This window comes from Triturus cristatus, chromosome 8 (assembly GCF_964204655.1).
Source record: "Triturus cristatus chromosome 8, aTriCri1.1, whole genome shotgun sequence".
Lineage (NCBI taxonomy): Eukaryota > Metazoa > Chordata > Amphibia > Caudata > Salamandridae > Triturus > Triturus cristatus.
In genome coordinates, this window is record NC_140591.1 from 837536382 (window position 1) to 837560929 (window position 24548).

At 42.8% G+C, this 24548-nt stretch overlaps 1 protein-coding gene across 2 annotated transcripts in view; it reads left to right on the plus strand.

Moving 5' to 3' along the window:
• Positions 1-291: 291 nt before the first annotated feature.
• Positions 292-24548, plus strand: part of PIGA (phosphatidylinositol glycan anchor biosynthesis class A) — a 112939-nt gene continuing 88682 nt past the window's right edge. The window contains exons 1-2 of one of the 2 annotated variants that reach the window (XM_085622319.1): positions 292-587; positions 6374-7142. In XM_085622319.1, the coding sequence (XP_085478445.1) occupies positions 6434-7142 (709 nt within the window). In that variant the 5' untranslated portion in view covers positions 292-587; positions 6374-6433. The remainder of the gene's footprint in view (positions 588-6373; positions 7143-24548) is intronic. The other variant, XM_085622320.1, reaches the window with a different exon arrangement.

The following is a 24548-nucleotide window of genomic DNA, read 5'->3' on the forward strand; positions in this document are numbered from 1 at the left end:
ATACAGAATTTCGCAGTGCGTCAACCCCAGCGTGCAAACCGGGACAGCGGTCACCGCAACCAACAGCAAGACACGAGCCCTAGTGTTCCTGTCCCAAAACAAAATTAACTAAAAGAGTGCGCTACCTGCAAGTAAGATTGGGGGGAAAGCAGAAAACCATGCGACAATACACCAGAGCCTACAAAGTACAGTGCCGGATCGACCTTAAAAGCGTATTTGATTTCTAGTCCTTCGTTTGTTTTTGAGCCAGTGTTGCCATGATTTCCATGACTACGGACGCGCCTCCTCTTAATTTCTAGTTCATATCCGGGAGGAAGTGATTCTTTTTTAACAAACATGGAGAGAGCTGCTGCTTTGGGGCTATGTTGTTTCCGGTATGAGCATAGGTGAAGCTGCGGAGCTCTGCAAACCAGCTGATAGGGAAGGATGGATGCTGGGGGCTGCGCGTTACCCTCTTGGAGGAAGTCCGTGTCCTTTTTTGGTTTCACTCAAGCCTCTACGACACGGGCGATTACTACTTTAGGCAAGCGTTGGCACTTGCCCAGCACACGTTGCAATGTGGGACTTGCAGTTCCGCTTTGAATAATGTAAGTATGCGCTCTAAATTCGAACATACAATATTCTGATGGCTGGTTTGATCATGGTGCTATGCATCACGTACGTTTTTACCTTCTCAGCCGTCTGGCACTACCAAGCTGTATTTAATTGTGTTGAAGTTACAACAGAGATGTAGTTTGTATTTTGTAACCTAGAGTATGGGCCACACAAATACCCCTCTGACAAGTTGGGTAATGTGGAGCTGTGGCCCAGAGCCAGGAAGGCAGTAAAGGACACAGACACACGCGATGCCTTGCAGTCACCTGACCGTGCTTGTCTTTTTGCCACTGCTTAATTGAAGGAGGTGTTCAGTGACTTTTGCCTTCAACCTGGCCCATGACAGCAAGGGAGCAATATGCGTCTCACCTCTATCAATCGTGCATTTTCAAGCGTGAGACCCCTCTAAGTGCATTTATTCTCAACTGAATTTTCTGCCTTTAATTCACAAGCCATTTTCATTCTCAGACCAACGTGTCTGCCTCAATTATTTTCAATCATGGGTAAAGGGAAAGCAGCATTATAGTTTCAAGGGACTCATTACCAACTGTTGCAAAGTTGGGAGCTTCACTACGTCTAACAAAAAAAGTAGAGTCTAGACAGTACCGTCAGTGGATTAGCGCACTGTCTGCACTGCTTCGCTGACTCGTGACACCCTGTAATAATGCTCCAAAACAGGTTCATGTAGATAAGGAGTTTATTAGAGTAAGCAGGTACATCCTTCCTTCACAGGTTCCTTCTCCAACTGCATCCATCCACCACACTCTAGAACCATGCTTGCATCTAGCAACCGTAACCATAGTAATGCAGATGTGAACATCAACATACCACACACCCCACTCGGCAATTCATCAAAATTATGTTTGGGCCTGGCTGCATTTTTTGTTTGGGTTTGGCAGTGAAACACCAGAAGAGAGCTGTTTTGTATACGTATTTCACAGAGATTGGTGGACAGCGCTCTGAAGTCTGCGCACGGGATAAGAAAATTGTAAAAAAAAACATTGCACCTTCTTATTTCAGCGTGCGTTTGTTTTGGTGACCTTTTGAATTGCAGGACGCATGGGTCCTGCATGTTTGGGTCGTTTATTTAATGTTTTTGGAAAGCACACCGTTATCTGCTGTGGTCTCAATGAATGGGCAGACAGTACAGTAGAGTGGCCAACTCTATCTACTTCTTGTGTGGTGTTTTTTTAATTTAAAAAAAAAAAATTTGTCTAAATGTTTTTATTTAAGTATCAAACTGTTGCTTCCCTAGCACTTTGTTTAAGGTTCTTACAGAATGCGCTCCCCAACATTGTCTTAAATTCTGTCTCCAAAAGAATAACGGTCTTTCCAGGACTCAGTCCCTGCTGCTATCTGCACTGCTGTATGGGTGTGATCAGACCAGATAACAGCAGCAGTTAAACAATAATGGGGTGACCCTGTGTCCCTCGGAACCTGGGTATACGTAAATAAGCAAAAAAGGGTTCTGTCGGGTGGAAGGTAGGTTACTTAGTGGCGCACTGAATGCCCTAACTATAATTTTTAGCAACCTTATCTCAATCGCCTGGACAAGAAAACTATTAATTGATAAAGATTTGAAAACAAAACTCAGGGTACTTTCTACTGTTTTTGTTTATCAGAATTAATTCATTCATAGGTATTCACAAATGCAGTAGAAGGCTGTCAACATAGTGAATATGTATATAAAAAAGTGATCATGTGACATAAGTGCTCAGTGCTCAAGAAGTGTACAATATATACAAGGTGGTTGAGGTTTTATATACATGTGAAGGTTAGGCCAGACACTCATGTAGCACCAATGAGTCTTAACACTAATGTTATTATTTTTCTATGTGTAGAGCCTTGGTCTGTCTGGGCCTTGCGTAATCGTCGATGTTTCAACCCGTTGTGTGCCCCTTTTCGGAAGTCACGTAGGGTCTTCCATCAGGACAGAGCAGGGGATTGGGGGGAGCAGTGACAGCCCTGGAACAGGCCGGACAGAGTCCTGGCTGTTGGCGAGGTCCACTGGTGGTAGAATCACAGTAGTCCCAAGCGGTGATTTCTCTAGGTCAAGTAGATTCAAGTCGATTCAGTCGGAGAGGAAGTGAAGGCAGACAAGCATCCGTCTTGTCCTGCCGCTGCGCGAAGTCAGTCAACTTGGGACTACTGCAATTCTACCACCAGTGGTCCTCGCCAAGAGCCAGGACTCTGTCCGGCCTTTTCCAGGGCTGTCACTGCCCCCCCCCCAATCCCCTGCTCTGTCCTGATGAAGACCCTACGTGACTTCCGAAAGGGGCACACAACGGGTTGAAACGTCGACGATTACGCAAGGCCCAGACAGACCAAGGCTCTACACATAGCAAAATAATAACATTAGTGTTAAGTCATTGGTGCTACATGAGTGTCTGGCCTACCCTTCACATGTATATAAAACCTCAACCACCTTGTATATATTGTACACTTCTTGAGCACTGAGCACTTATGTCACATGATCACTTTTTTATGTACCTATTCACTGTATGTTGACAGCCTTCTACTACTGCATTTGTGAATACCTATTAATGAATGAATTCTGATAAACAAAAACAGTAGAAATTACCCTGAGTTTTGTTTTCAATTCTTCATTCATTAATTGTTTTCTTGTCCAGGCGATTGAGATAAGGTTGCTAAAAATTATAGTTAGGGCATTCAGTGCGCCACTAAGTAACCTACCTTCCACCCGACTGAACCCTTTTTTGCTTATTCAGATAACAGCAGCGCCACAGTATTTCAGTGGGCTCAGTCATTGCCTGATCTGAGAGAAGACTAATAAAGCAAAACGCGTCTTTAAATTAGCTTGTGTGGGGTAGCTATACATATATATTACATCAAATGGGAGAAGATGTAGCCTTATGGCCAGAGCGGTCGACCTCGAAGCTGGGGAAATAGGTTTGAGTCTCGGCAACTACACTTAACATCCTGTGCAAATCAATTTATACCCCTGTGCGTAACAAAAATGAATGTGTCCATCTGTAACGAAACTGTGCTCATATAAAGCGCTCTGATACCTGATATCGTCTGGTGTATTTCGCGCTATAGAAAACTCCCTGTTTAAAAAAAAAAAAAAAGAAAAAAAAAAGTTCGTCCTTACTACTTTTAATATCCATTTCATTCAGTATTTTAGTAAATAAGGTGTACTTTTCATATAGTTGATTCTGCCTTGATTTAAACTCGCAAACATCTCCTCTTGCCTCCCACAGTATTCCTCCTGCAGCAATGAAGAACACTATTTTTATTATCTAGATAAGATACTAGATAAAGAGTTGATGCAGGTTTGGGGTCAGTGTTGATCCCGAATAGAACATGGGGCAACGCGGCCCACTCCAAATACCCCAAAGAAATGAAACATTGAGGAGGAATAAGAACACCAGAATATGGACTTCAGCAAATTAGAAAACTCATTACAGTGTAATATTTAATAAGGCATTACAGAAGGGGGAAAAGATTAATCTCCATGTAATTGGATCGTAATGGGGAATGAGCCATCAAATGCAGCAGCAGGTCTGACATAAGATCAGCCTCAGAGAAAAATCTTAAAATAATTCTAAGCCAAGAATGTGAGACAAGCCGGCAGGGGTTTAGTCTCTGAGAATCGGGGCAAGCAGTGGCATGGCTCGCCTCAAAATAGGAAGGAGCACGGTACCATATAATGCAACTCTGCTCCTGCAAATGAAGAATAAGTAATTCATTTCAACTCTTGTCTGCTTAACCTGGATATGGAGGTAAGGAAACCGATCTAAATAGATAAAGGAACCAGCGGCTCCTTACCCTGATCAGTGCATCTTTTCCCCGTTCATAAGAAAATGAACAAACTATTCTAAATTGAAACTCATTCACACCTGGACCATTAGTATCTAAAAAAAAAAAAATGCATTGGAATGGTGGAAAAATCATAAAATAAATTTAAGTCTAGAATTCGAGACAAACCAGCAGAGGTTTAGCTCTGAGAATCGGGGCAAGCAGCAGCACAGCTCACCTCCAAAATAGCAGCTGTTATAATAAAATTAATAGCAAAGACCATATGATCAGCATAAACTAAGCAACACCTACTCGCACCAAACAATCAATTTACAGATTAATCAACATTACTTAACACCGTTCTCTCTAAATAAACAAAATATTGAATTCACTTTTGACATCGGGGCTGCGGATGCGACAGTACAAAGTTTGTTACATGAAAATACAACGGCAAACTGTTCAAAGAATGACATTTTCTCACGTAACAGTAGGAGTCGACATGGTCCTTCAATGTAGCAGCCCAAAGGAAATTTGAGTTTCACTGCATATGTGATTTTGTTACATAGAGCAGATAACCTATTCAATTGTTATTTTGAACACCGAAGCACAGGATCTCTTTTAGGAAATCCTTGATGAAGACGAAGCCTAGTTCTGGCATAGTGAGGGTAATTTAAGAAAAACACATTTCTGCAATGTATAATCTACTCAAAATATGTGCAAAAATAAACGTACTCAGCAACATGCGACTAGCACCCTGTTCTTGTATCCTGTCGCTTCTATTTTTCGTTAATTTGTTAGCCACTAACTTGCTGTTTAAAGCCTTTGTTCTGATTACCTCTTTTGTTTCTCTGATTTTGATATCATCAACTAATTATTACTCAATACGCATTCCACTCCATCGTTTTAGACTTGGTCCTGCCTGCAAATGGGTAGCCCAATCCGACTGCTCCCCACGTCTCCTTTGAAATGCAGCATAGTCTTGTTTGAGCTTTGTTACCCCTCATCTGTGAGGTGCATCGCGAGTCATATGGCACATTGAGCTAGTGACCTGTGACTGGGCTTACTCATCCCACTTAGATAGACTCACCTATACAGCAAAAAAGTGATAGATGGAAATGTTGGAATTGATTTCAGTTATTCATTGTACTTTGTTATATCCTAGTTCCTCTCCCACCCAACCACTCTTTTCTTAGTCTGTCGCTCATCTTTCAGCTCTCATCCCTAGCCTTACTTTGACTACCACACCCTGTTCCTCTCACGCCACAGTCTCTTAACACTATCTTACTGTTTATTTATTTTCTGGGTCTTTCTTTTTCGTGTTACCACTTATGTAATTCCTTTCTGTTTTGAACCCTGGCTTCACTTGTTTTCCCGGTTTTAGATTGTACTCCTTCTGATTTAGTAGCGTGCTACTCACCGGAAAGAAAAAAACAAAAAAAACCTTCAACCCCACATCAGGGGAAGCAAGTGCTATATAAATGCAAACCTTTTTCCCTCTTCTATCCCTCCACTATCATTTTCAGTCCAAATAACTGACTAATATATCCACCACTCAAATTACTTTCATATTTTCACTATACTAATTCACCACTAATCCCTTATGGGTTCCAGCGTAGTGTGCTACTCGCCGAAAAAAACGCTTCAACGCCTTGTGAGGGGGTAATAAGTGCTATATGAATGGAATTACAATACAATTAATACAATTTAACCTTGTTGTTTTTTTTTTCCAACCAGGCTTCTTTTGTAACTGGTTTTTCAAGGTGATGCTTAAACGTTCACAGTTGAGTTACCGTCGTGCTGTCATACTGTTACTTCCATTGTGAGTGACACATTCTAACCACTGCCTCGAGTTTGAGCTTGCAGACCATTTAGGCATGTCCAGTAGCTAAGTAGAATACAATGCCATATGCCTTACGGTTTCTTATTCAACTTTTATAAGCAGTATCAGAAAATGTGAGTTTCATGAAATCCTGTATTTCCTCTTACACTTCCCTCTTTCTTTTCACCCTCCTTCATGTAGCACAAATCCTGGAATCCTATTGCAAACAGAACAGCACTATTCAGGAAATCTGGCTTCACTATGTCTTACCGGATGTGCGATCAACCAAGGGCACCTCTTAGTACCCACTCGAATGGTGTTGACTGTGGACGTTGTCCAGGTGCTAATGCGCATAGCATATGCATGGTCTCAGATTTTTTTTATCCGAACATGGGAGGTGTGGAAAGTCATATCTATCAGCTGTCACAATGCCTCATCGAGAGGGGACACAAAGTTATTATTGTGACTCACGCATACGGGGACAGAAAAGGAATCCGTTACATCACCAATGGCCTCAAAGTGTATTATTTGCCGTTGAAGGTTATGTATAATCAGTCCACAGCAACAACACTGTTCCACAGTCTGCCTCTGCTCAGGTACATTTTTGTGCGGGAGAGAGTTGAAATAGTCCATTCGCACAGCTCCTTTTCAGCCATGGCCCACGATGCCCTCTTCCATGCCAAGACCTTGGGGCTCCGGACGGTGTTCACAGATCATTCACTCTTTGGATTTGCCGATGTCAGTTCTGTGCTCACCAACAAACTTCTCACCGTGTCCCTCTGCGATACAAGTCACATAATCTGTGTATCCTATACCAGCAAAGAGAACACGGTGCTAAGGGCAGCACTGAACCCAGAGATTGTTTCGGTGATTCCCAATGCAGTAGATCCGACAGAATTCACTCCAGATCCACAAAAGAGGAATGCCAACACAACCATTGTCGTTGCTAGCAGGCTCGTTTACAGAAAAGGTAAGCATCTGCTTTCAATTAAATGTAATATTCAAATTATGTAAGCATGTACATACATTATCGCAGGTTCTTTAACCTTTTCTCTACTGAGAGCTACTTGTGTTCAATGAAACACATTCAGAGCTACTAATATTAGTGTTGTATAATATCAATGTTTTAATATGTATAATAATTCAATAAAGCAAAACCTTTCTAATTTAATAAGCTGGGCTGCACACAGGTGAGCTACTCGGAGGTAGCTGGAGAGCTACAGTAGCTCACAAGCAACCGGTTGGAGACCCTAGATTTTTGTTTCCATTCTGTTAAAGCAGTGGGAGGTAAAAAAAAAATACATAAGTGAGCAATACAGCAAAAACAGTTTAGGCCAAACTCATATGTCATAAACTAAAGGCTTTAATGTTGCTGATGCAGTCAACATTTCTAGGGTGTGAAACTACCTGTAAGAGTTATGTGAATTCGTACATATTTAAGAGTTTATATATATTAACCCAGTGTTGAATTATCTTCCACCCTGTTAAGCCGAAATATCACAGCTAAGTAAACACGTCCAAAAGCAGCAATTCTGCCATATCTATGGTAGTTCCACGGTCGAACAAACATAAAGTTGCACAAAGGAATTTTGATTTTGTAAGGTGCTACTTTTGCGCACCAAACCTCAGTCTAAGTGCACAATAGTCCTTGTGATTTGAGCCATAAGTTATTCATTGGTTGTTTTATAACTGGTCATCTTTTATTTTCTGTAAACCTTTGCGGCAGCTTGATGCTGACTCATTCAAAGGGTGTTCTCATGCAGGTTTTTTTTACCGTGGTTTGCATGCCTGGATGGAACAAGTGTCGTCTGTCACATGGCTTTTGAAGAGTTAAATATGTTTGTTTATATTGTGACATATTTATGAGTATGTTAGATTTGTTTTACCCTGGGATTTGTTTGTGAAATATTTTTGCATGTTTTACATCATACAGGTTTCTGTAAGTTCTATCTATCATGGATTGTATTGAAGTTTGTGTGTGCACATTTTAAAGTGGACTTGGTATATTTGCGTGTAACAAGAGGGAGAGAGAGGACTAGTTAGCTAGTCCGAGTCCCCAAGGGTTTATATGTGATTAAACAAAGAGGACTAGCTTAAGTTGACCAAAGTGTTACAGTACTCAAATTAGTTCTGTCACGGGCACCTTGTTGGTGTATTCATGAAGCCCTCACCCACCAACCTAGTTGGTGGCATGCTTCATCATCGGGCCCACCCAGTGACACCTAGTATGTCCCGGGTGTGCTACGACGCCTGATTACAGCGGAGCTGGTATATTGCTGAGAGTGCAGTGAGGTTGGGTGAGTTGTGATTTAAAACGGCTTGGTGGTGGTCCCAGTACCCGAGGGTAAATTACATTTTAATAACTGGGCCGTCACCAGCGGTTAAAAGTAAGGCTACAGGACGTGTGAGGGTGGCGAGTTACTGCCCCCTGCGTCCTTCAGATGGTCGACATGTTTTAGCCAGTGCCTTAGAGTATTCTGGCTTTCCTCGGGACCGTTTTTTTTAAAAAAGGTGTGGTGAAATAAAACAGACTTAGTGTTGTGGTACAGACTATGTGATACACTCACTAAGGCGTTTTTCTATATGTGAGAGGGGGATTCCCTTCTCATGCATACCTGTACAAACAAACATTAAGAACAAGGACAAAACATTTACAGAGAGAGTCAGTAGTCAATTTAGACATATGGTCAACAATGCTTAGGTGGCCGGATCTATAGTGCAAGGTGAGAGGACTATAGTCGGCTAGGTGTGATGGTACTGGTGGCGCCATCAGAGTGAAAATACGCGACTAATTAGGAGCGTGGTGTGGCTAAAACACGGAAATCACACTGAAAGGAGTTGACTTAGTGTGGCAGGGCGCAAGAAAATTGTTCTTACACTTTGGGTTATTAGCCAAGGCTTCCTGGAGGGAAGCGGTAAGGGGATGACCCTATGGGAGAAAAAGAGATAGGCTGTAGGGGTTAGGGACCTGTGAGGAAAGTAGCGCTTACCCAGTTTGTTGTTTGGAGGCTTGTCAGGTGTCATACTCAGTCTTTCTGGTCAGTGCCTGCCTTGTACCTGTTGTCCTGCCGTCGTCCTCCGGTAGAATGAGCCGGTCGGCGTTTGGGCTTTTTATACTATGGTTAACAAGGTAATGATGAGCACCTGTGAGAATAGTAAGGGTGGAAAGACTACCCCTTTGTGTTGTTGCTGTTCATGCTTGTGGTTTGCACACTAGTCTCTCGTGCATGCTCAGTATATCAGCGCGATTGCTATGTTGTTGCTCATGCTCATGATTTGCGCACTAGTTTCTCGCACTTGCTCAGTTTGAATGCGTGATTATAATGCAGGTGATTTGTACTCTAGTCTTTTGCATATGCTCAGTATGATAGCGCGATTGCATTAAGGTGCATGTAGCAACTAAAATATGCCGCCGTTGGTACGGGGAAAGGGGCAACACCCGTGTTAGGTGTGGCGTGGTCTTATCTGCGCAGGCGCGAAGGGATCAGCGTTGGCTATGTATGCGCTAATATTGGGGAACATGCCTGTGGGACGCGCCGCCTCCCAGAGTGGTTCGGCCCGTTAATCACTGCTTAATGCGCATGCGCTGCTAGGCGCTGCGCGCTAAAGTTGACATGGCAGTATTAGGGGGGTTGAAGCATGTGCCCATGATTATGGCAGCCTAGTGGTACACACAAGGGGGAGCATGATCTATGTCTATGTACAGAGGGACTATGGCACGGGGGACTAACCACTGTACACAGGCGAGGTAATTGTGACTAGTCTAGGGTGTGACTGAATTCCACGGTATGGCGTCGTTGAGGCCATTGGTTTGGGTGGATAGGCGATATATCCAACGTTGTTCCTTGCTGAGTAATTTCTTCTCATTATCCACTGCCAGTTCTGGTAGTTGTTCGATGATGGTCCAGGTCAGGTCATTGGGGGTGTGTCCCTGGGTGATGAAATGACTGGTCAGTTTACTAATGTTCTTCTTGCACCTGATTGTGCTCCTGTGTTCTGTGACTCTAGTTCTTATTTTGCGGGCGGTCATACCGATGTATCGGAGGCCGCAGCTGCAGGTAAGTAGGTAGATCACGTTACGTGAATTACAGTTTGTGTGGCTGCGTTGAGTCCACACTTTGTCTGGTTCTAGTATCAATGTTTTCGTATGGCTGGTAAGATGGCACACGCTACAGTCATTGCATGGATAATGTCCAGAGATTTTAGGCAGGCCCCACGCATTCAGGATAGTGTTGGGTTCTCTATTGGTCAGGGGTCTGGGGCGGGTGCTCACGAGTTGGTCTTTCAGGTTGTTGCACCTCTTGTAGGCAAACCTAGGGGTTTCCCATTGTCGTTGTCCAGAGTTTAGGATTTTCCAGTTTCTGAGTATGAGCTTCGCCGCCTCATTGGAGGCTGTGTTGAATGTGGTGACACACGTGATGGGTTGGTCACTCTTGTCCTTGGGTACAGTTTCCAGGAGGGCCTCCCTATTTTGGTTCCTGGCTCTTTTCTTGGTTTTGTTAATGATGGCCCGGGGGTAGCCTCGTTCCTCCAGTTTCTTAGACAGGTCTACCGACTGATTTTTGTAGTCGGGTTCTTGAGTGCAGTTTCTGCGTATATGCAGAAATTGCCCAAATGGTAAGTTTTCCCTTAAAGGGCGGGGATGGAAACTTGTGTAGTGGAGGAGTGAGTTGGTATATTTTGCACATTTTTTGTCACTTATGAATTTTGAAAATGGTCATAGATCTTCAAGAAGCAAGTATCATAGATGTGGCTTGTTCTCCCATGTTTTTATTGGGGTGCACATATATGTATTTGGTTGCAATTAATGGCAAATACCAACTCTGCAATGGCCAGTTGCAAGCCCAGCTGCGAAAGCCTGAGGAATTATGCGTGGGGCTAGGTCCCTCTGTGAGAAACTGGGTTGCAGTACTTCCCCCACTTTTTGCCTGAGTTTTGACGCAAATTTGACCTGGGTGTACTAGGTCCCTGCTAACCAGGATCCCAGGACCAGTGTTCTCTCATAAAACTGTATCCCAATTTGCACAACTTCAGCAACCACTAAAAGTCCCTAGTAAATGGTACCACTGGTGCTTAGGGCATTGGGACTGAAGAGGGTCCACTTGGTTGTGCCACCCTAGGTGTAAACTGCAAACTGCCATTGCAGGCTGCGTGTCTTGGTGCAGAGAAAACTGAAGAGTTGACATGGCACACATTCCTGTGTGCCATGCCCACAGACATTGCATGAGGTCTAGGTAAGTCACCCCTACTGCAGGCCTTACATACAGGATGCACTTTATCCCATGTGTGGACATAAGACCCCCTGAAAACCTACCAAGCAATTGTGTGGTCTCTGACTAGTGTAAGCCAGTCTGCCACCACCAGACATGTTTCTGACCTCATGGGGTGAGAACCAGTGCTCAAAGGCCAGGAACAATGCCTGCTCTGGGCGGAGGCACTTCACAGGAATGGAATTCCAAGGTGGGAAGCTTCAAAGGAGCAGCATCCAAGCAAAAAGAGGTACATCGGCTCTGGAGGGTCAAATCCGTTTCCCCAACAAGTTTGAAGACCCCAGACACCATGCCACACCAATTCTGGGGGTAACGGACCCCCTGCAACCTACACTGAGATGAAGAGTCCAATCCAGACTCCAGCTGCCCAGGAAGCAAGCACCCATCGAGGGACGTCGAGACCCCTGAAACTCACTACGCGAGTGGCACAACTGTCCTGGAATGGTCCCTGCAACCTGCCTGCCTCTGACGTGAAGACATCTTGACGCACACTGCCCGGCTGACCTAATTGCTCTGCACCCAGCCGGCCTAGCCTGGGTACTGATGAATCAGCTGTGGTCCTGAGGCCCTTGCGACCTGCTCCCTCAAGTGGGACCTCTCTGACTTACCTTTAGGTCCCCCTGTGTAGTGTGTTCTCTGGTGCCCCCCTTCTCCGTAACGCCTGCTACCATCTACCTCTGCATCCTGCTTCCGGCTGAATCTGGGATGCTTCCGACAAACCGCTAGTGGAACACTGAACATGGCCTTGCTACTTACCTAAATCCAGAAGGTGAACCTCGAGATCCAACTGTACAATTTTATATGCATTTTCCTAGTTTCTCTAATAGACGTCTATAGTGTATAATTGTGCACAAGTGTGTTATTTTGCGAACTTTGCAAATTAATATCTTATAAAGTACTTACCTTTTAGAATGCAGTTCTTGGTCCGAAATTATATAAAAATCAATGTTATTTTTGCAAATTGGCCTCTGATTTATTCTTGAGTGTGTCTCATTTATTGCCTTTGTGAGTACAACAAATGCTTAGCACTACCCTCTGATAAGCCTAACTGATCGCCCACACACCCACAAATATAGTGTTGGTATTATCTACTTTTGCCTCTGTATACCAATCTGGGATCCACTGGACTCTCTGCACAGTGTAGCTGATTTTAGTACACTACATAGAGAGCCAGCTTCCTACAACCCTACTATTAAAAAAAATCCTACCTACAGAAACGTCGACCTGGCCTTGGGGACAGAGGAATCTCCTTCAGGGAGATCTATGATGCCTTGTGGTGAAACCAGATACCTCTAAGAAGCATTAAAGCCAATTCACTTGCTTACACCCAAGACCATCACCATCGTGGCATGGAACATGAGGCCCATGTACAAGACAGCCCAAGAGGCAGCGAAGGTGAAAAAATACAACCTTGCCCTGCTTGGCATCAGCGAGATCAGATGGACACAGTCCAGAAAGAAAAGACTCTAGGAGGAATGCTGCTGTATTCTGGACACCAGGAAGAGTACGTCCCACTTACTGGGAGAGTGTAGCAGGGATGCTGATGCCCGCAGCCTACAGAGCTCTGATTGGATGGGAAGTCCACCGTTCCAGAAATATCACAGCGACCTTCCACACAAAGAAAAAGAGAATCAACATGAATGTTATCCAGTGCTAGGTACCTACAAATAAAAGTAAAGAAGAGGAAAAAGAACAGTCTTACAACAGGCTCCAGTTCATCCTAGAGAAATACCTTTAGAAAGACATCACCATACTGATGGGGACCTCAATGCCAATATTGGAAGAAACAACACTGGGTACGAGGAAGTTATGGCCCACTATGGCCTTGGAGACATGAACGAGAATGGTGAGTGGCTGTCAGACCTCTGTGCACTGAACAGTCTGATGATAGGCGGTAGTACATTCCCACACAAAAGAATAAACAAGGCACATGGTGTCACTAGACCATTTAACCGAGAATCGGATCGACCATGATTGCATTGCCAAGAAGGTCCGGAGGTCCCTGCAGGATGTGAGAGTGATGAGAGGAGCAGACGTAGCATCAGACCCATCACCTTGTCATGGCCAGGTTAAAGCTGAAGAAACCATGGAGAAAGCTGAAAAACCAATACCAGTGACCTAACACTACACTCAGTAACAAGTTTCAAGTCCTGCAAGAAGTAGAGGATGGCAGAGACCCGTAGAAATCCAATAGGTGAAGATCAAAGAAATAGTGACTTGAACCTGCCAGGGGGTACTGGTTCCTAGAAACACTAGCATAAAGATCCATCAAGACTCTGTGCAAAATGCAAGCTAGAATGGAAAATAAAGCTGCAGTCAACACCAGCCAAACAAAAGCAGAAAAAGTGAACCATCGAGGCGAATATGCCCAAACCAACAAGGAAGCAAAGAGAAGCTTAAGAGCAGACATGCGAAGATTCATCGATGGTCTTGCAACAGAAGCGGAGAAAGCAACATGCCATGGAAACTTGAAAGAACTTTACGACATAACAAGGAAACTCTACGGCAGATACAGCAAGCCAGATAGACCTGGAAACGACAAAGCTGGTAAAGCAATCATGGGTAACGAAGGCCAACAACGAAGATGGTTGGAGCACTTTGAAGACCTGCGGAACCAGCCAATGCTGCAGTCTCCACCAGACATACAGCCAATTGATAAGGACTTGACAGTCGACTGCAGTGGACCAACCAAGGAAGAAATGAGGCAAGCCATCAAACATCTGTGAAATGTGATGGCAGCATGACCTGACATAATTCCTGCAGAGGCATCGGAGGCAGACATGGAAACATCAGCAGACATGCTCTATCCCATGTTTGGAAGGATCTGGGAAGAGGAAAGGGTGCCATCAGACTGGAAGGAGGGATAGCTGATCTGGATGCCCAAGAAAGATGACCTGAGTAACTGCACATACTACAGCGGGATAACTATCAACCCCAGGCAAAGTATTCAACAGAGTCGTTCTGAGCAAAATGAAGGAACAAGTTGACGCTCCGTTGTGAGTCCAGCAAGCTGGCTTTCCCAAAGATAGATCCTGCACAGACCAGATTGTAACGCTGTGCATCATCATTTAGCAGTCGATGGAATAGAACTCTCCTCTCTCTGTCAACTACATCAACTATGAGAAGGCATTCAACAGCATGGACATAGGGACCCTTTGGAAACTCCTCCGCCACTACGGTGTGCCAAATAAGCTCTTCCGAATCGTCAGGGACTTTTACGAGTTGTTGACCTGCAGGATAGTCCAAGGAGGACAACCCACAGAAGCCTTCGAAGTGAGGACCAGAGTCCGCCAGGGTTGTTTGCTCTCACCTTTTTCTCTTCCTGCTGGCCATAGACTGGATCATGAACACATTGACAGCAAGGAGGAAAATGGGATCCTGTGGACCCCTTGGATGCAGCAAGGCAACCTAGACTTTGCAGACGACCTGGCCCTACTCTCTCCAACCCATCTGCAAATGCAAGAGAAGACGGACAAAGTGACAGTCACATCAGCACTACTTGGCGCAACATTCACAGGGGGGAAAAACCAAGATTCTGAAGGCTGATAACGGCTAGCACAACTGCATTCACTCTTTCAGGCGATGCACTGGAAGAGGGGGAGGTCTTCACTACCTGGCCACTATCATAGACCAGGGCGGCACAGACCATGGCAAGGCAAGAAGCAGCAAAGCAAGGGCTGCCTTCATTCAGCTAAAGATCTGGCGCCCCAAGGACCTAACAATGCAAACCAAGATCAGGCTTTTTAACACCAATGTAAAATCTGTACTTCTGTATCGAGCAGAAACTTGGAGGAAAACGGTGACCACACCTAACAACTTCCAGACCTTTATCAACACCTGTCTGAGGAAAATACTCCAAATCTGCATGCCAGACACCATCGGCAACCACAACCTTTGGCAGCAGGCTTTGCAACTGCTTGCTCGTGAAGGAAACATGAAAAGAGGCTGGTGCTGGCTAGGTCCCACCCTCTGCTAGCTAGCATCAAACACCACCAGGCAAGCCTTCACATGGCACTCTCACAGGGAAAGAAAAAGAGGAAAGCCAAGAAACTACTGGCGTCGAGGCCTTGAGGCTGACTGCAAAGAGATGGGTTAAACCTGGAGTCTGACTGAAAGAAAAGCCCTGGACAGAGATGGCCAGAGTGTTCAGCTTGATGGCCTATACACCAGGAGAGGTAGTAGGCATAAGTAAGAATGGCGAATACCCATATGCCAACAGACACGAATCAGAAGGCTGACTCCCGATTTTAAAAAGCAAAAAAATAAAGTCTTTATTCTTGCTGTCCCCTGCAAAAATTGCCTATGTTTCAGTGTTAGTCAGTTGGGAAAATATTCCCATGATTTATTTATTTTTTGGTTTGGATTTTTATTTTTAAATATCTCCCTCTTACCTGTTTCCAAATGATGGACTGTATGAACATTGTAAGAAGAAATGTGTCTCCTGGGTGCCGTTTCAGATATTTGTTAGTGATGGAGGGGCATTGGTTATTTAGAAATGTTTCAAATACAAATTCAAACAGGTCAGCATGCCTTAAATGTTAAAATTCGCTTTCATTTACTTGTGGCAGATTTCTTTTGTTTGCACAGTTCTATTGGTGGTGTGTGGTTTTTTTTTTTTATTTATTTTTTTTTTTTCTTCTTAAGCCAACGTCATAGCATTTGATGAAATGATAGCATCGTAGTAAACCTGCCTTGTTCAACAGGTTCATAGATTTGCCTTTTTATTTTTTTTTCCTACTGTTGCTATGTTATCATTATTGTGACTAGGACAATGCCTCGAGTCTAACAAATCAAACCCAAGACTGCAAGGAAGCTTCAAAAGGCGAAGAAACAATCCGTGCCAGTTTGTGGTTTAGTGGTTGGAAACCAGTCCGTCCACTTAAATATAATGCTTTGCTTTATGTAAGAACAACAAAATGATTTTGTAATCTTGTGCCACGTATGCAGGGTGTGGTACACAATGGGGAAGTTCCTGTCCCGTCAGAATGGCTAAGCAGTCGAGAAATGTGGGCCTGGTGAATGTCAGTACATATACTTATCTTTACTACTCGCGTTGCAAAGTCAACCTCTAGAATCATTAGCACTGGTTGTGGGGAGCAAGCTTAGGAGACGAAAACACAGAGTGCAAAGACCTCCATTCTGAAAGTTGCTTTCATTTTCAGCAGTCGATACTCCAATTTCTGGATAGTCTCTGAAAACTTTTTCGAAGTCATACCTCTGGGAGCTCAGTTAAATTATTCGACAATACCGCATAAGCAATCGGCTGACACTGCAGCAATACGTTTTCCAGGGTGCATTTTTACTGCATCGTTACTAGTTCCGCAACTCAAAAGGAGTATAAATACTGTCATTTTCCCCTCTCCAGAGATGTAGAACTCAGAATATGCAGTTTTTACCCCCACAAAACATGCAGATTTTACTTGGAAAAATATATGCATGATAAAACTTATCTATGTTTTTAGTCTTCCACAAATTGTAATCCCAATTCATGCGCAAACTCCTTTTTGTGTCAGCGTTGTGATATACTAGCTAAATCCGAATGAGGGCCATAAATATGGATGGACGATTAGTGGACTTTGTGTTTTAGTTAAAAGTGCCATACGTTTGCAGTTTGGGAAATTGCTGTATTCTGTCATGTTCTGTTTTTATTCATTATGTTATCACTATCTACCCGGTGTCCGTTCTATGCCCCTTCTGGTCACGCTTTGTGTCTTGCGTATCTGTAGTGTCACATGCGTTTTGTCTTCAGTGTGCATTCCTGATTTCGTGGCCATTTAGAAAGCTGGGAAACTGTATTGCTGACTGGACTGCATGGCGCCTGGCCGCGTGCCCAATAAAGTTACCTTTCAATTTACTGCTGTGCTGGCCTTTGGACTTTCTACATATCAGCAAGATTTTCGTTCTAGGCCCTTATCTGCTTCTCTTTTTCATTTCATCGACTCCTTCCTGTGCATCAAGGCTGTTTAGATGTTGTCCTGTGTTCAGTCTCCATAATCATTGACACACGCTGAGAGACCACAGCCAATATTAATCCTGCATTATCAACAACTCTGAATCTGGACTTCCATCCAAGTCAGTCAGTGGTGATTTAGAAGAGCTGTTTGGTGTTAACTGAACCGCTCTGGTAAGCCTACAGACTGTTTCCGGCTATATTGCTATTTGGCTTGGGTGGAGCCTGTTTCATTGCTATTTCTACTACTACTGCACTACGTGACTTGAACACTATGGCTGCTCTGCTGCATTTTAGATGAGAGACCTTGTTTTTCACCAGATAAAAACTTCTTACCTCTTTGTGTACTGGAATGTCATTGTCTTGTTACTAAACAAAACCCTTCAGCATTTTAAGTGTGAATTTATATTTTGCTTACTTTACTTTTTAATACTGTTAGCATCACCACATGTTACTTTCAATATTTAGTGCAATCAATCTCCTTTTTCTCTTGACACTCCTGGTGAACCATCTACGAAGTGGAGCTCATGGATAAAATTATTTAATAACTATTTAATTGCCATGGTTAGTAAGAATTTTTATGTGGAAAAAATAAGTTTTATTATTGAAATTGCTTGGAAAAGAGTCCCAAAATGTGTTTTGGTACATGTTCCTCCCTGCCAACTTCTTGTTGGCACAACGACTGGTGATTATAATGGTTGTCAGGAGGATATAGATACACTTAAACTACAATTTAAAGACGAGGCTCACATTGTTTTGAACAACATAAATGTTCTTCTGATCAACAAATGCCAAATTAACCAATCGATGCATACGTAGCAGTTTTTCGCATTTTGGTATCTCAGTGTGATTTTGGTGGAACCTTAGACTTGTATTTTTGAGATCAGATTGTTGTACATTGGTACAACAGGAACATTCAAAAGCAGTTGCTAAGACACAGAAACCCGCCAAAACTTACGATTGACTTTGTCAAAAGTGTGGCGATTGCATTTCGTAAATTAATCAGAAGGGAAACGTTCTAATGAGGACGTTTGTGTCATCAGATACAAACTAATTTCAGAAAAAGTTAATGAAAAATCAGAAAACAAATTGAACATCTGATGTTGATCTGAAGTACATCTTTCAAATTAAAAACACTTCCCAGCACTAGGAAAAGAGCTTTTTAAATGCAGAAGTGTGGGGCATTTTGCATCTGTATACAATAATAACTTCAAGAAAATTAGTGTCATGCAAGATGTTGAAGACTATGATACCGAAAGCAGTATCAACATGATTCTCCGTATCAAAGATCAAGATGCCTGGAACAATCCCCATATTGAAACAAAATCCTTGTTAAGAACATTGATTCTGAAACCTGTGTTCTTCCACGCTATTGGCTTCTTGATTGATAATGTGCAAACTATAGTATTAGTAGATTTGGGTTCTCCTTATACAGTTTATTTATTTTTATTTCTGTATTATTTTTTACACACACACCACACAACCCCCGTTTTCATATTGTGGTAATTCCATTGATGTATTACGGGGTTTTCATTGCAGATATACAGATTAAATAGAACCTCTGTCAAGGAAAAATGTATGTGCCACACCAATGCTAAAATGTATTCGGTTGGAGGCATCCAGGCTATACAGGTGTGACTTAAACACATAATAGATATATTATTACCTGGTTTTAATCAGTGAATTATTATACTGATTGTACTTTACATCCGTTTGGAAATATTTTTATTAATACATTAGGGAGAGCTAAGGGGTTTTCACATGAAATCAAACTGTTAAACACAACATGAGAAATGTATCTATGACTGTGCACAGGGAGCTGTCTGATTTATTGCTGAGGAATGAGTTTTACAACCAGTTGAGTCATCACAGGGGGTATCTCCCATAGATTTGGTAAAAAAGGAAGCAGGAGATTTAAGATTGTGTGGATTTGTGATATCTGAACAAGCCAATCTTGGTAGATTGCCATCTTCTTCCTAAAATGCAGGCTATATTTTCCAAAATGAGAGAGACTACTATTTGACCACCTTGACCTTAGGGCAGTTAATCACTAGATCGAATTAACTGATAATTGCAAACATCTTCACAACATTTTCACTCCATTTTTGGCACTTTGTTATTTATATATGCCTTTTGGTCTACCTTTGGCCGCTTATGTATTCCAAAGGATGATGGATTCCCTTTTTACGAATCGAATACAAAAGGGCTTGCAGCATTTCTAGGTGATATTATCTTAACGTCTGCCATTAAAGAAAAGAATATATTTCTCAATAAAGGGTTTTCTATACTTCGGGAAACAGGTTTGCATTTACAAAAAGGGAAATGCTAATTCTTAAAAGAAGATGTTTAGTGTCGAGGACATTCAATCTCAAGCAACAAGTTAAGACCTAGACAAGGGTTGCTCTAAGCGATAATGAAGTCCCTATTCAAAAGAGCAGTTGTAGTCCTTCTCAGGCCTTTGTGAATACTGTTCTAGATGTGTTGAGGATTTTCTTCACCTACTATTGCAGTGTGCAAATTGTTAAAGAAAAACACAAAATTAATTTGGTCTGATGAATTGACTAAGGATTTTAGCAAGATCAAAACTTTGATCCTGAATGCTCCAGCACTCATTTCTTTCTTGTAGGAAATTGTTTGTATTGCTACAGTTGATGCCAGTGGTATTGGTCTGGGGACTGCTCTCTCTCTTCTTTGTCTAGGTTAGGTAGAAACCGTGAACCTAGGATTGCTTGTTCATCAAGATTACTTTCAGTTACAGTGAAACGTTACTCCACTATTGAAAGAGAGGCAGTAAGATGCATGTGGGTGGTTGAACACTTCAAAGCATTTCTTTGGGCAAAATGTTTTATACTTAGAAAAGACCACCAATTTAAGTATTGTCAAGCAATTGAAGAGGTATTGCAGCTTTCAGGCTAATTCACATTTTGTATCAGCTGTATAAATTCAACTTTGATGTTCAATTCATTTCACGTTAAGAAAATGCTGGAGCAGACTGCCTTTCTAGATAGGCTAGTGATTGTTTTGGTGAAAATGAAAATTGCCTGGAGCAATGCGTCATGTCAAGTGTTTCTGACATATTGGAGTTAGATCAGATTAAAATTTCAGAGAAAGATTGATGAAGTGTCATGGTAAAGGACACTATACTTCTGTGTCTACAAATTAATGGTTAGCACATGGCCCAGAGAAGGAACTCTCTCACGTGAATTACATGGTTTTTGGAAAGTGAAAGAGGAATGATCTATTAAGTGAGATTCTGTTACAAGAGGTGACATATTTGTTCCATCTGGTATTAGATCCACTATTTTTCCAGTGGCGCGTAAGGAAAACTTAGGTGAGTCAACTACCAAGAAGCTTATCAGAATTAGATTTTGTTTCAAAGTGTGAGACAGTCATAAGCAATTCTATGAACAGGGCCGGTCTAGGATTTGTGGGGCCCTGGGCAGGATAGGAACATGCAAGGCCCCTCTAATGTGCATAAAATGTAATGTTAAAGGGAGTGACGTCCTAGGAAGTGTCAACTGACCATTCATTTTCTGACAGTGTTGAAGAGGCTTTGCAAGAAGTGGATATCACTGAGACGGCTACCATTTGGGCAGCCAATATTGCGGTTTGCTAGCAGCATAACCACCACTTGTTAATTTTAACACCACTAAGCTTCACTGCGTCCGTTCAGCACGTCCCATCTGTAAAAGTAGCTTTAGAAGCCCCTCTGGGGATTGTAGTCCTAATGAGATATTGATAGTAAGAGGAATGGTCCTGTGGACTACAACCTCTAAGAGAGAAGTGCTCTGAGTCTTCAATGCATTCGAGTCATTGGTCTCTGTTCCGTTCTGGCAAGTGACTACTAAACTGGATGTACCATCAGCCCAGAGTGATGCCAGTAACAGTACCCATGCTCCTCTCCAGTGAAGGATGCCGCCGTAGTCCTAAATAAAACAGGATATATAGGGTCCTATTGTGAATATGTCACTAATCCAAGCAGAGCGCTCATTTAAAGCTGCTTTACAGGAAGGGCCTTTCTCGGCTGACTCAAACTATTGTACTTTAGTAACCCCCTTCCCCTTCCCCCCCCAGCCCTCAACTCCTCCGTTCTGTGAGAAAGTGGAGAGCATAACCCCGGTACAGAGATTGTTGCTTTTATGGTGCATCGCAGACAATCGTTTCTGCACAGTGCTCTTTGTGCTTTATTGTACGGTCCAGGCGCATGGGTTTACGGTGAGTGACAACCAGTTTGTAAACTATTAAGAGTGTTACTGCTCCTTAACATAATGCGCCATAACTCCACGCCAATGCCCATACACCTCTTCCTGCCTTACCTCTCCTGTTTCTTCTATTCCTCTGGTCTTTCTCCTTTCTCCTGTACCCTCTTTTATCTTATTTCTTGCTCCTCCTCTTTCTCACATTATCCTTCCACCCTCTGAAGTTGTCTTCCTGCCCCCCACCAATGCGCCGATCTCCCTGCCCCACAGCCCAATTCACACCTCTACAACTCCTGTCAAATGTGTTTTTTTTGGTTTGGTTTCTTCCTTGCCTTTCATTCCTCCCTATTGTTCCCACAATCCACCATGCCGTCCCCTGCTTTCCTAACTTCCCCCCCCACCTCCTTCCACTCACCCTCAGCCTCTCCTGCTTTCTTTTTTTTAATCTCCGATCACTTGCTCCCTTTTTGCTACTAAGGCTGCTTTTCTGTATCCACTCTTGAAGGCCCTATGCATTCTAAAATTCACGCACATGGTAGATCAGCAAGTAGCGTAACTCGCACTAAACAGTCATGTTTTGCTTGACCAGGTTATTTTATACAACGCCACTAGCTCTAAATCTTAAAAACGCAAGACCTGTAGCATTGCAAATGCTTGTTTTTGTTGTGAGCCCTGCAGGATGCTCTGCTTTTCCTTCATGCTCACTTCACACCTCAGGAGAGTTCAAGCATTGGCCTAACCGCTGTTATCATGTAGATGCAGCGATTAGGCTAAGAGAAAGAGGTATCAGTAAAAGAAAGCTGATACTGGCCAGAAACCCTGCCGTGCCCAGTCTGCCGCAGCTGAAAGTGATGAGGGAGTCATATTGACCTTTCAGCCATGGCAGCATGGCCCAGGAGAGGGGGGGGCCCGCCTTGGGTCTTTCACGCTTCACCATGACTGCGAACCCCAAGGGAGGGGGCTGCCCACCTGGAACTCGCACAATGGCACATTTTCAACAGGATGAAGGGCTCGTGGGGGGCCCCGTTGTAGTTAAAAGGCTGCGGGCCCTGGGCAGCTGCCCACACTGCCTATGCCTAGCGCCGGCCCTGATATGAATAATTGTTTGATTTGTTGTTTTAACTCTGATAAGCCTTTGAAAATGGATGTCCTACCCTTTCAACCAGTTCGGTACCCTGACAGACCGTGGAAACTTGTTGGAGGTGGAATAGGTCCATTTCATCACTTGAAAAGTGATTGGATTGATATAATTGTTATGGTGGACTATTTTTTAAATGGGTTGAATAGAAGTTTGTATTTAATACTGAGAGTTTCTATAGGGAGGGCTTTCCGAAAACCATTATTTTTGACTAAGGTGTACAATCCATTATGCTCCAAATGCAAAATCTTATGTTGAAACATAACGTTGATCACAAATGTACTTCACTATAGTTTCCAAAGTTGAATGGTTTGGTAGAAAGGATTAAAAGGATTATTTTTGAGGGGTTACAAATGGGATACTCATGTAAAATAAATGTCAGAAAATGTATTAGAGTAAAAAATTGGAATTATCATTTGGCACACTGACAAACTGGCGTGACCATAGATACGGCGCCAAATTGTCGAAGATCAAGATTAGTGAAAATGTTAGAGTTAAGTATCTTGTTTTCAGAGCTAAAGGCTGTTCGAAATTTATGCCTCCTAAACAAGTTTTTAAAAGTTCTAAAATGTTGGTGGTGTTAGATGGTTAGTGGTGGAGTTTATGTAGAGTGGCATTATCCACAGGAAGTTTGCCATCCACACAACATGTTTCCAAGGGTGTCTGATACTACTTCATCAACGAAAGAAGTGTCTGTCAGTGAACAAGAAATATCTTGTGAATTTAGAAGGTTGTTAGATCAAAGATCAGTAGGTCCTAATCAGCTTGACCAGGATGAGAGTTAAATATAAGAAAAGTAATAGGGGTATCAGAAGACCTGGTTATTGGAATGATATTTAACCGCCACTTCTCATCTCTTTAAATGTCCATGTATTTTCCTTACAAAAACGTTTTGTAGGTTTTCCTGTTCCATTTGGCTTTGTAATTTCAATGTATTTTCGAAAGCAGGAAGTATATGTCAATATTTGTTTCCCAAATGCCACCTTTGTTATTTCAGTGTATTTCTATAGCAGGAAGTATTATTTTAATGTTTGCTTTCCCAAAAAAGGGAGGGGTGTTGTGTTCTTTCAGGTTGTGAATTTATGTCTCATGTTCTCACCATCTGTCCGCTGTCCGTCTTATCTCCTGTCTGGACACTCTCTATGTGTTTTGTGTTCTGTTTCTATGTCCATCTGTATTGGCCTGTGTCATTTGCCTTTGTCTCCAATGTTTGGTGTTGATTTGTGGCCGATTGGGAAATTGTTTCCATTGCTGACTGCATGTCGCCCGGCTGCGGGGCACAATAAAGTTACCTTTCAACTTACTGTTGTGCCAGCCTTTGGAATTTCTTCAGAAATCAGTTATTTGACTGACTGGCCGTGCCATTTACACCAAAGTTTGATCAGCTGCAGCAGCGTCGTGCACTACGAGTGGGAACCTTTGGAGTGCCCTTAAAGTCTTTTTAAAAAAACAAAAAATCCCTGACTTCAGTGACTACTTTCTTACAGCTCACGTCCCAACTTTCTGCAAGTGGCAAATAATTTCTTGTTTATTGTGCGAATGATTACCTTCGAAAGTACAGTCTTTGACTGTTTAGTGCTGAGATCTGCTTTGATTGTTTTCATCATAATGAAAGAAAACTACAGAGTATATCATAGGAACCTAATGTGAAAATGTGGAGCGCTAACTAGAGAGACTAACTTTCAGCCTAAACATTAAAAAATTCCTGTAGGAGAGATCTATACACTTAACATAAACTTAAGGAAAGGACGAATCGCATAACGCAAAATAAAGGTGGGGGGGGCCTCGAACTCGCATGTCTCCCAGATATACATGGGCC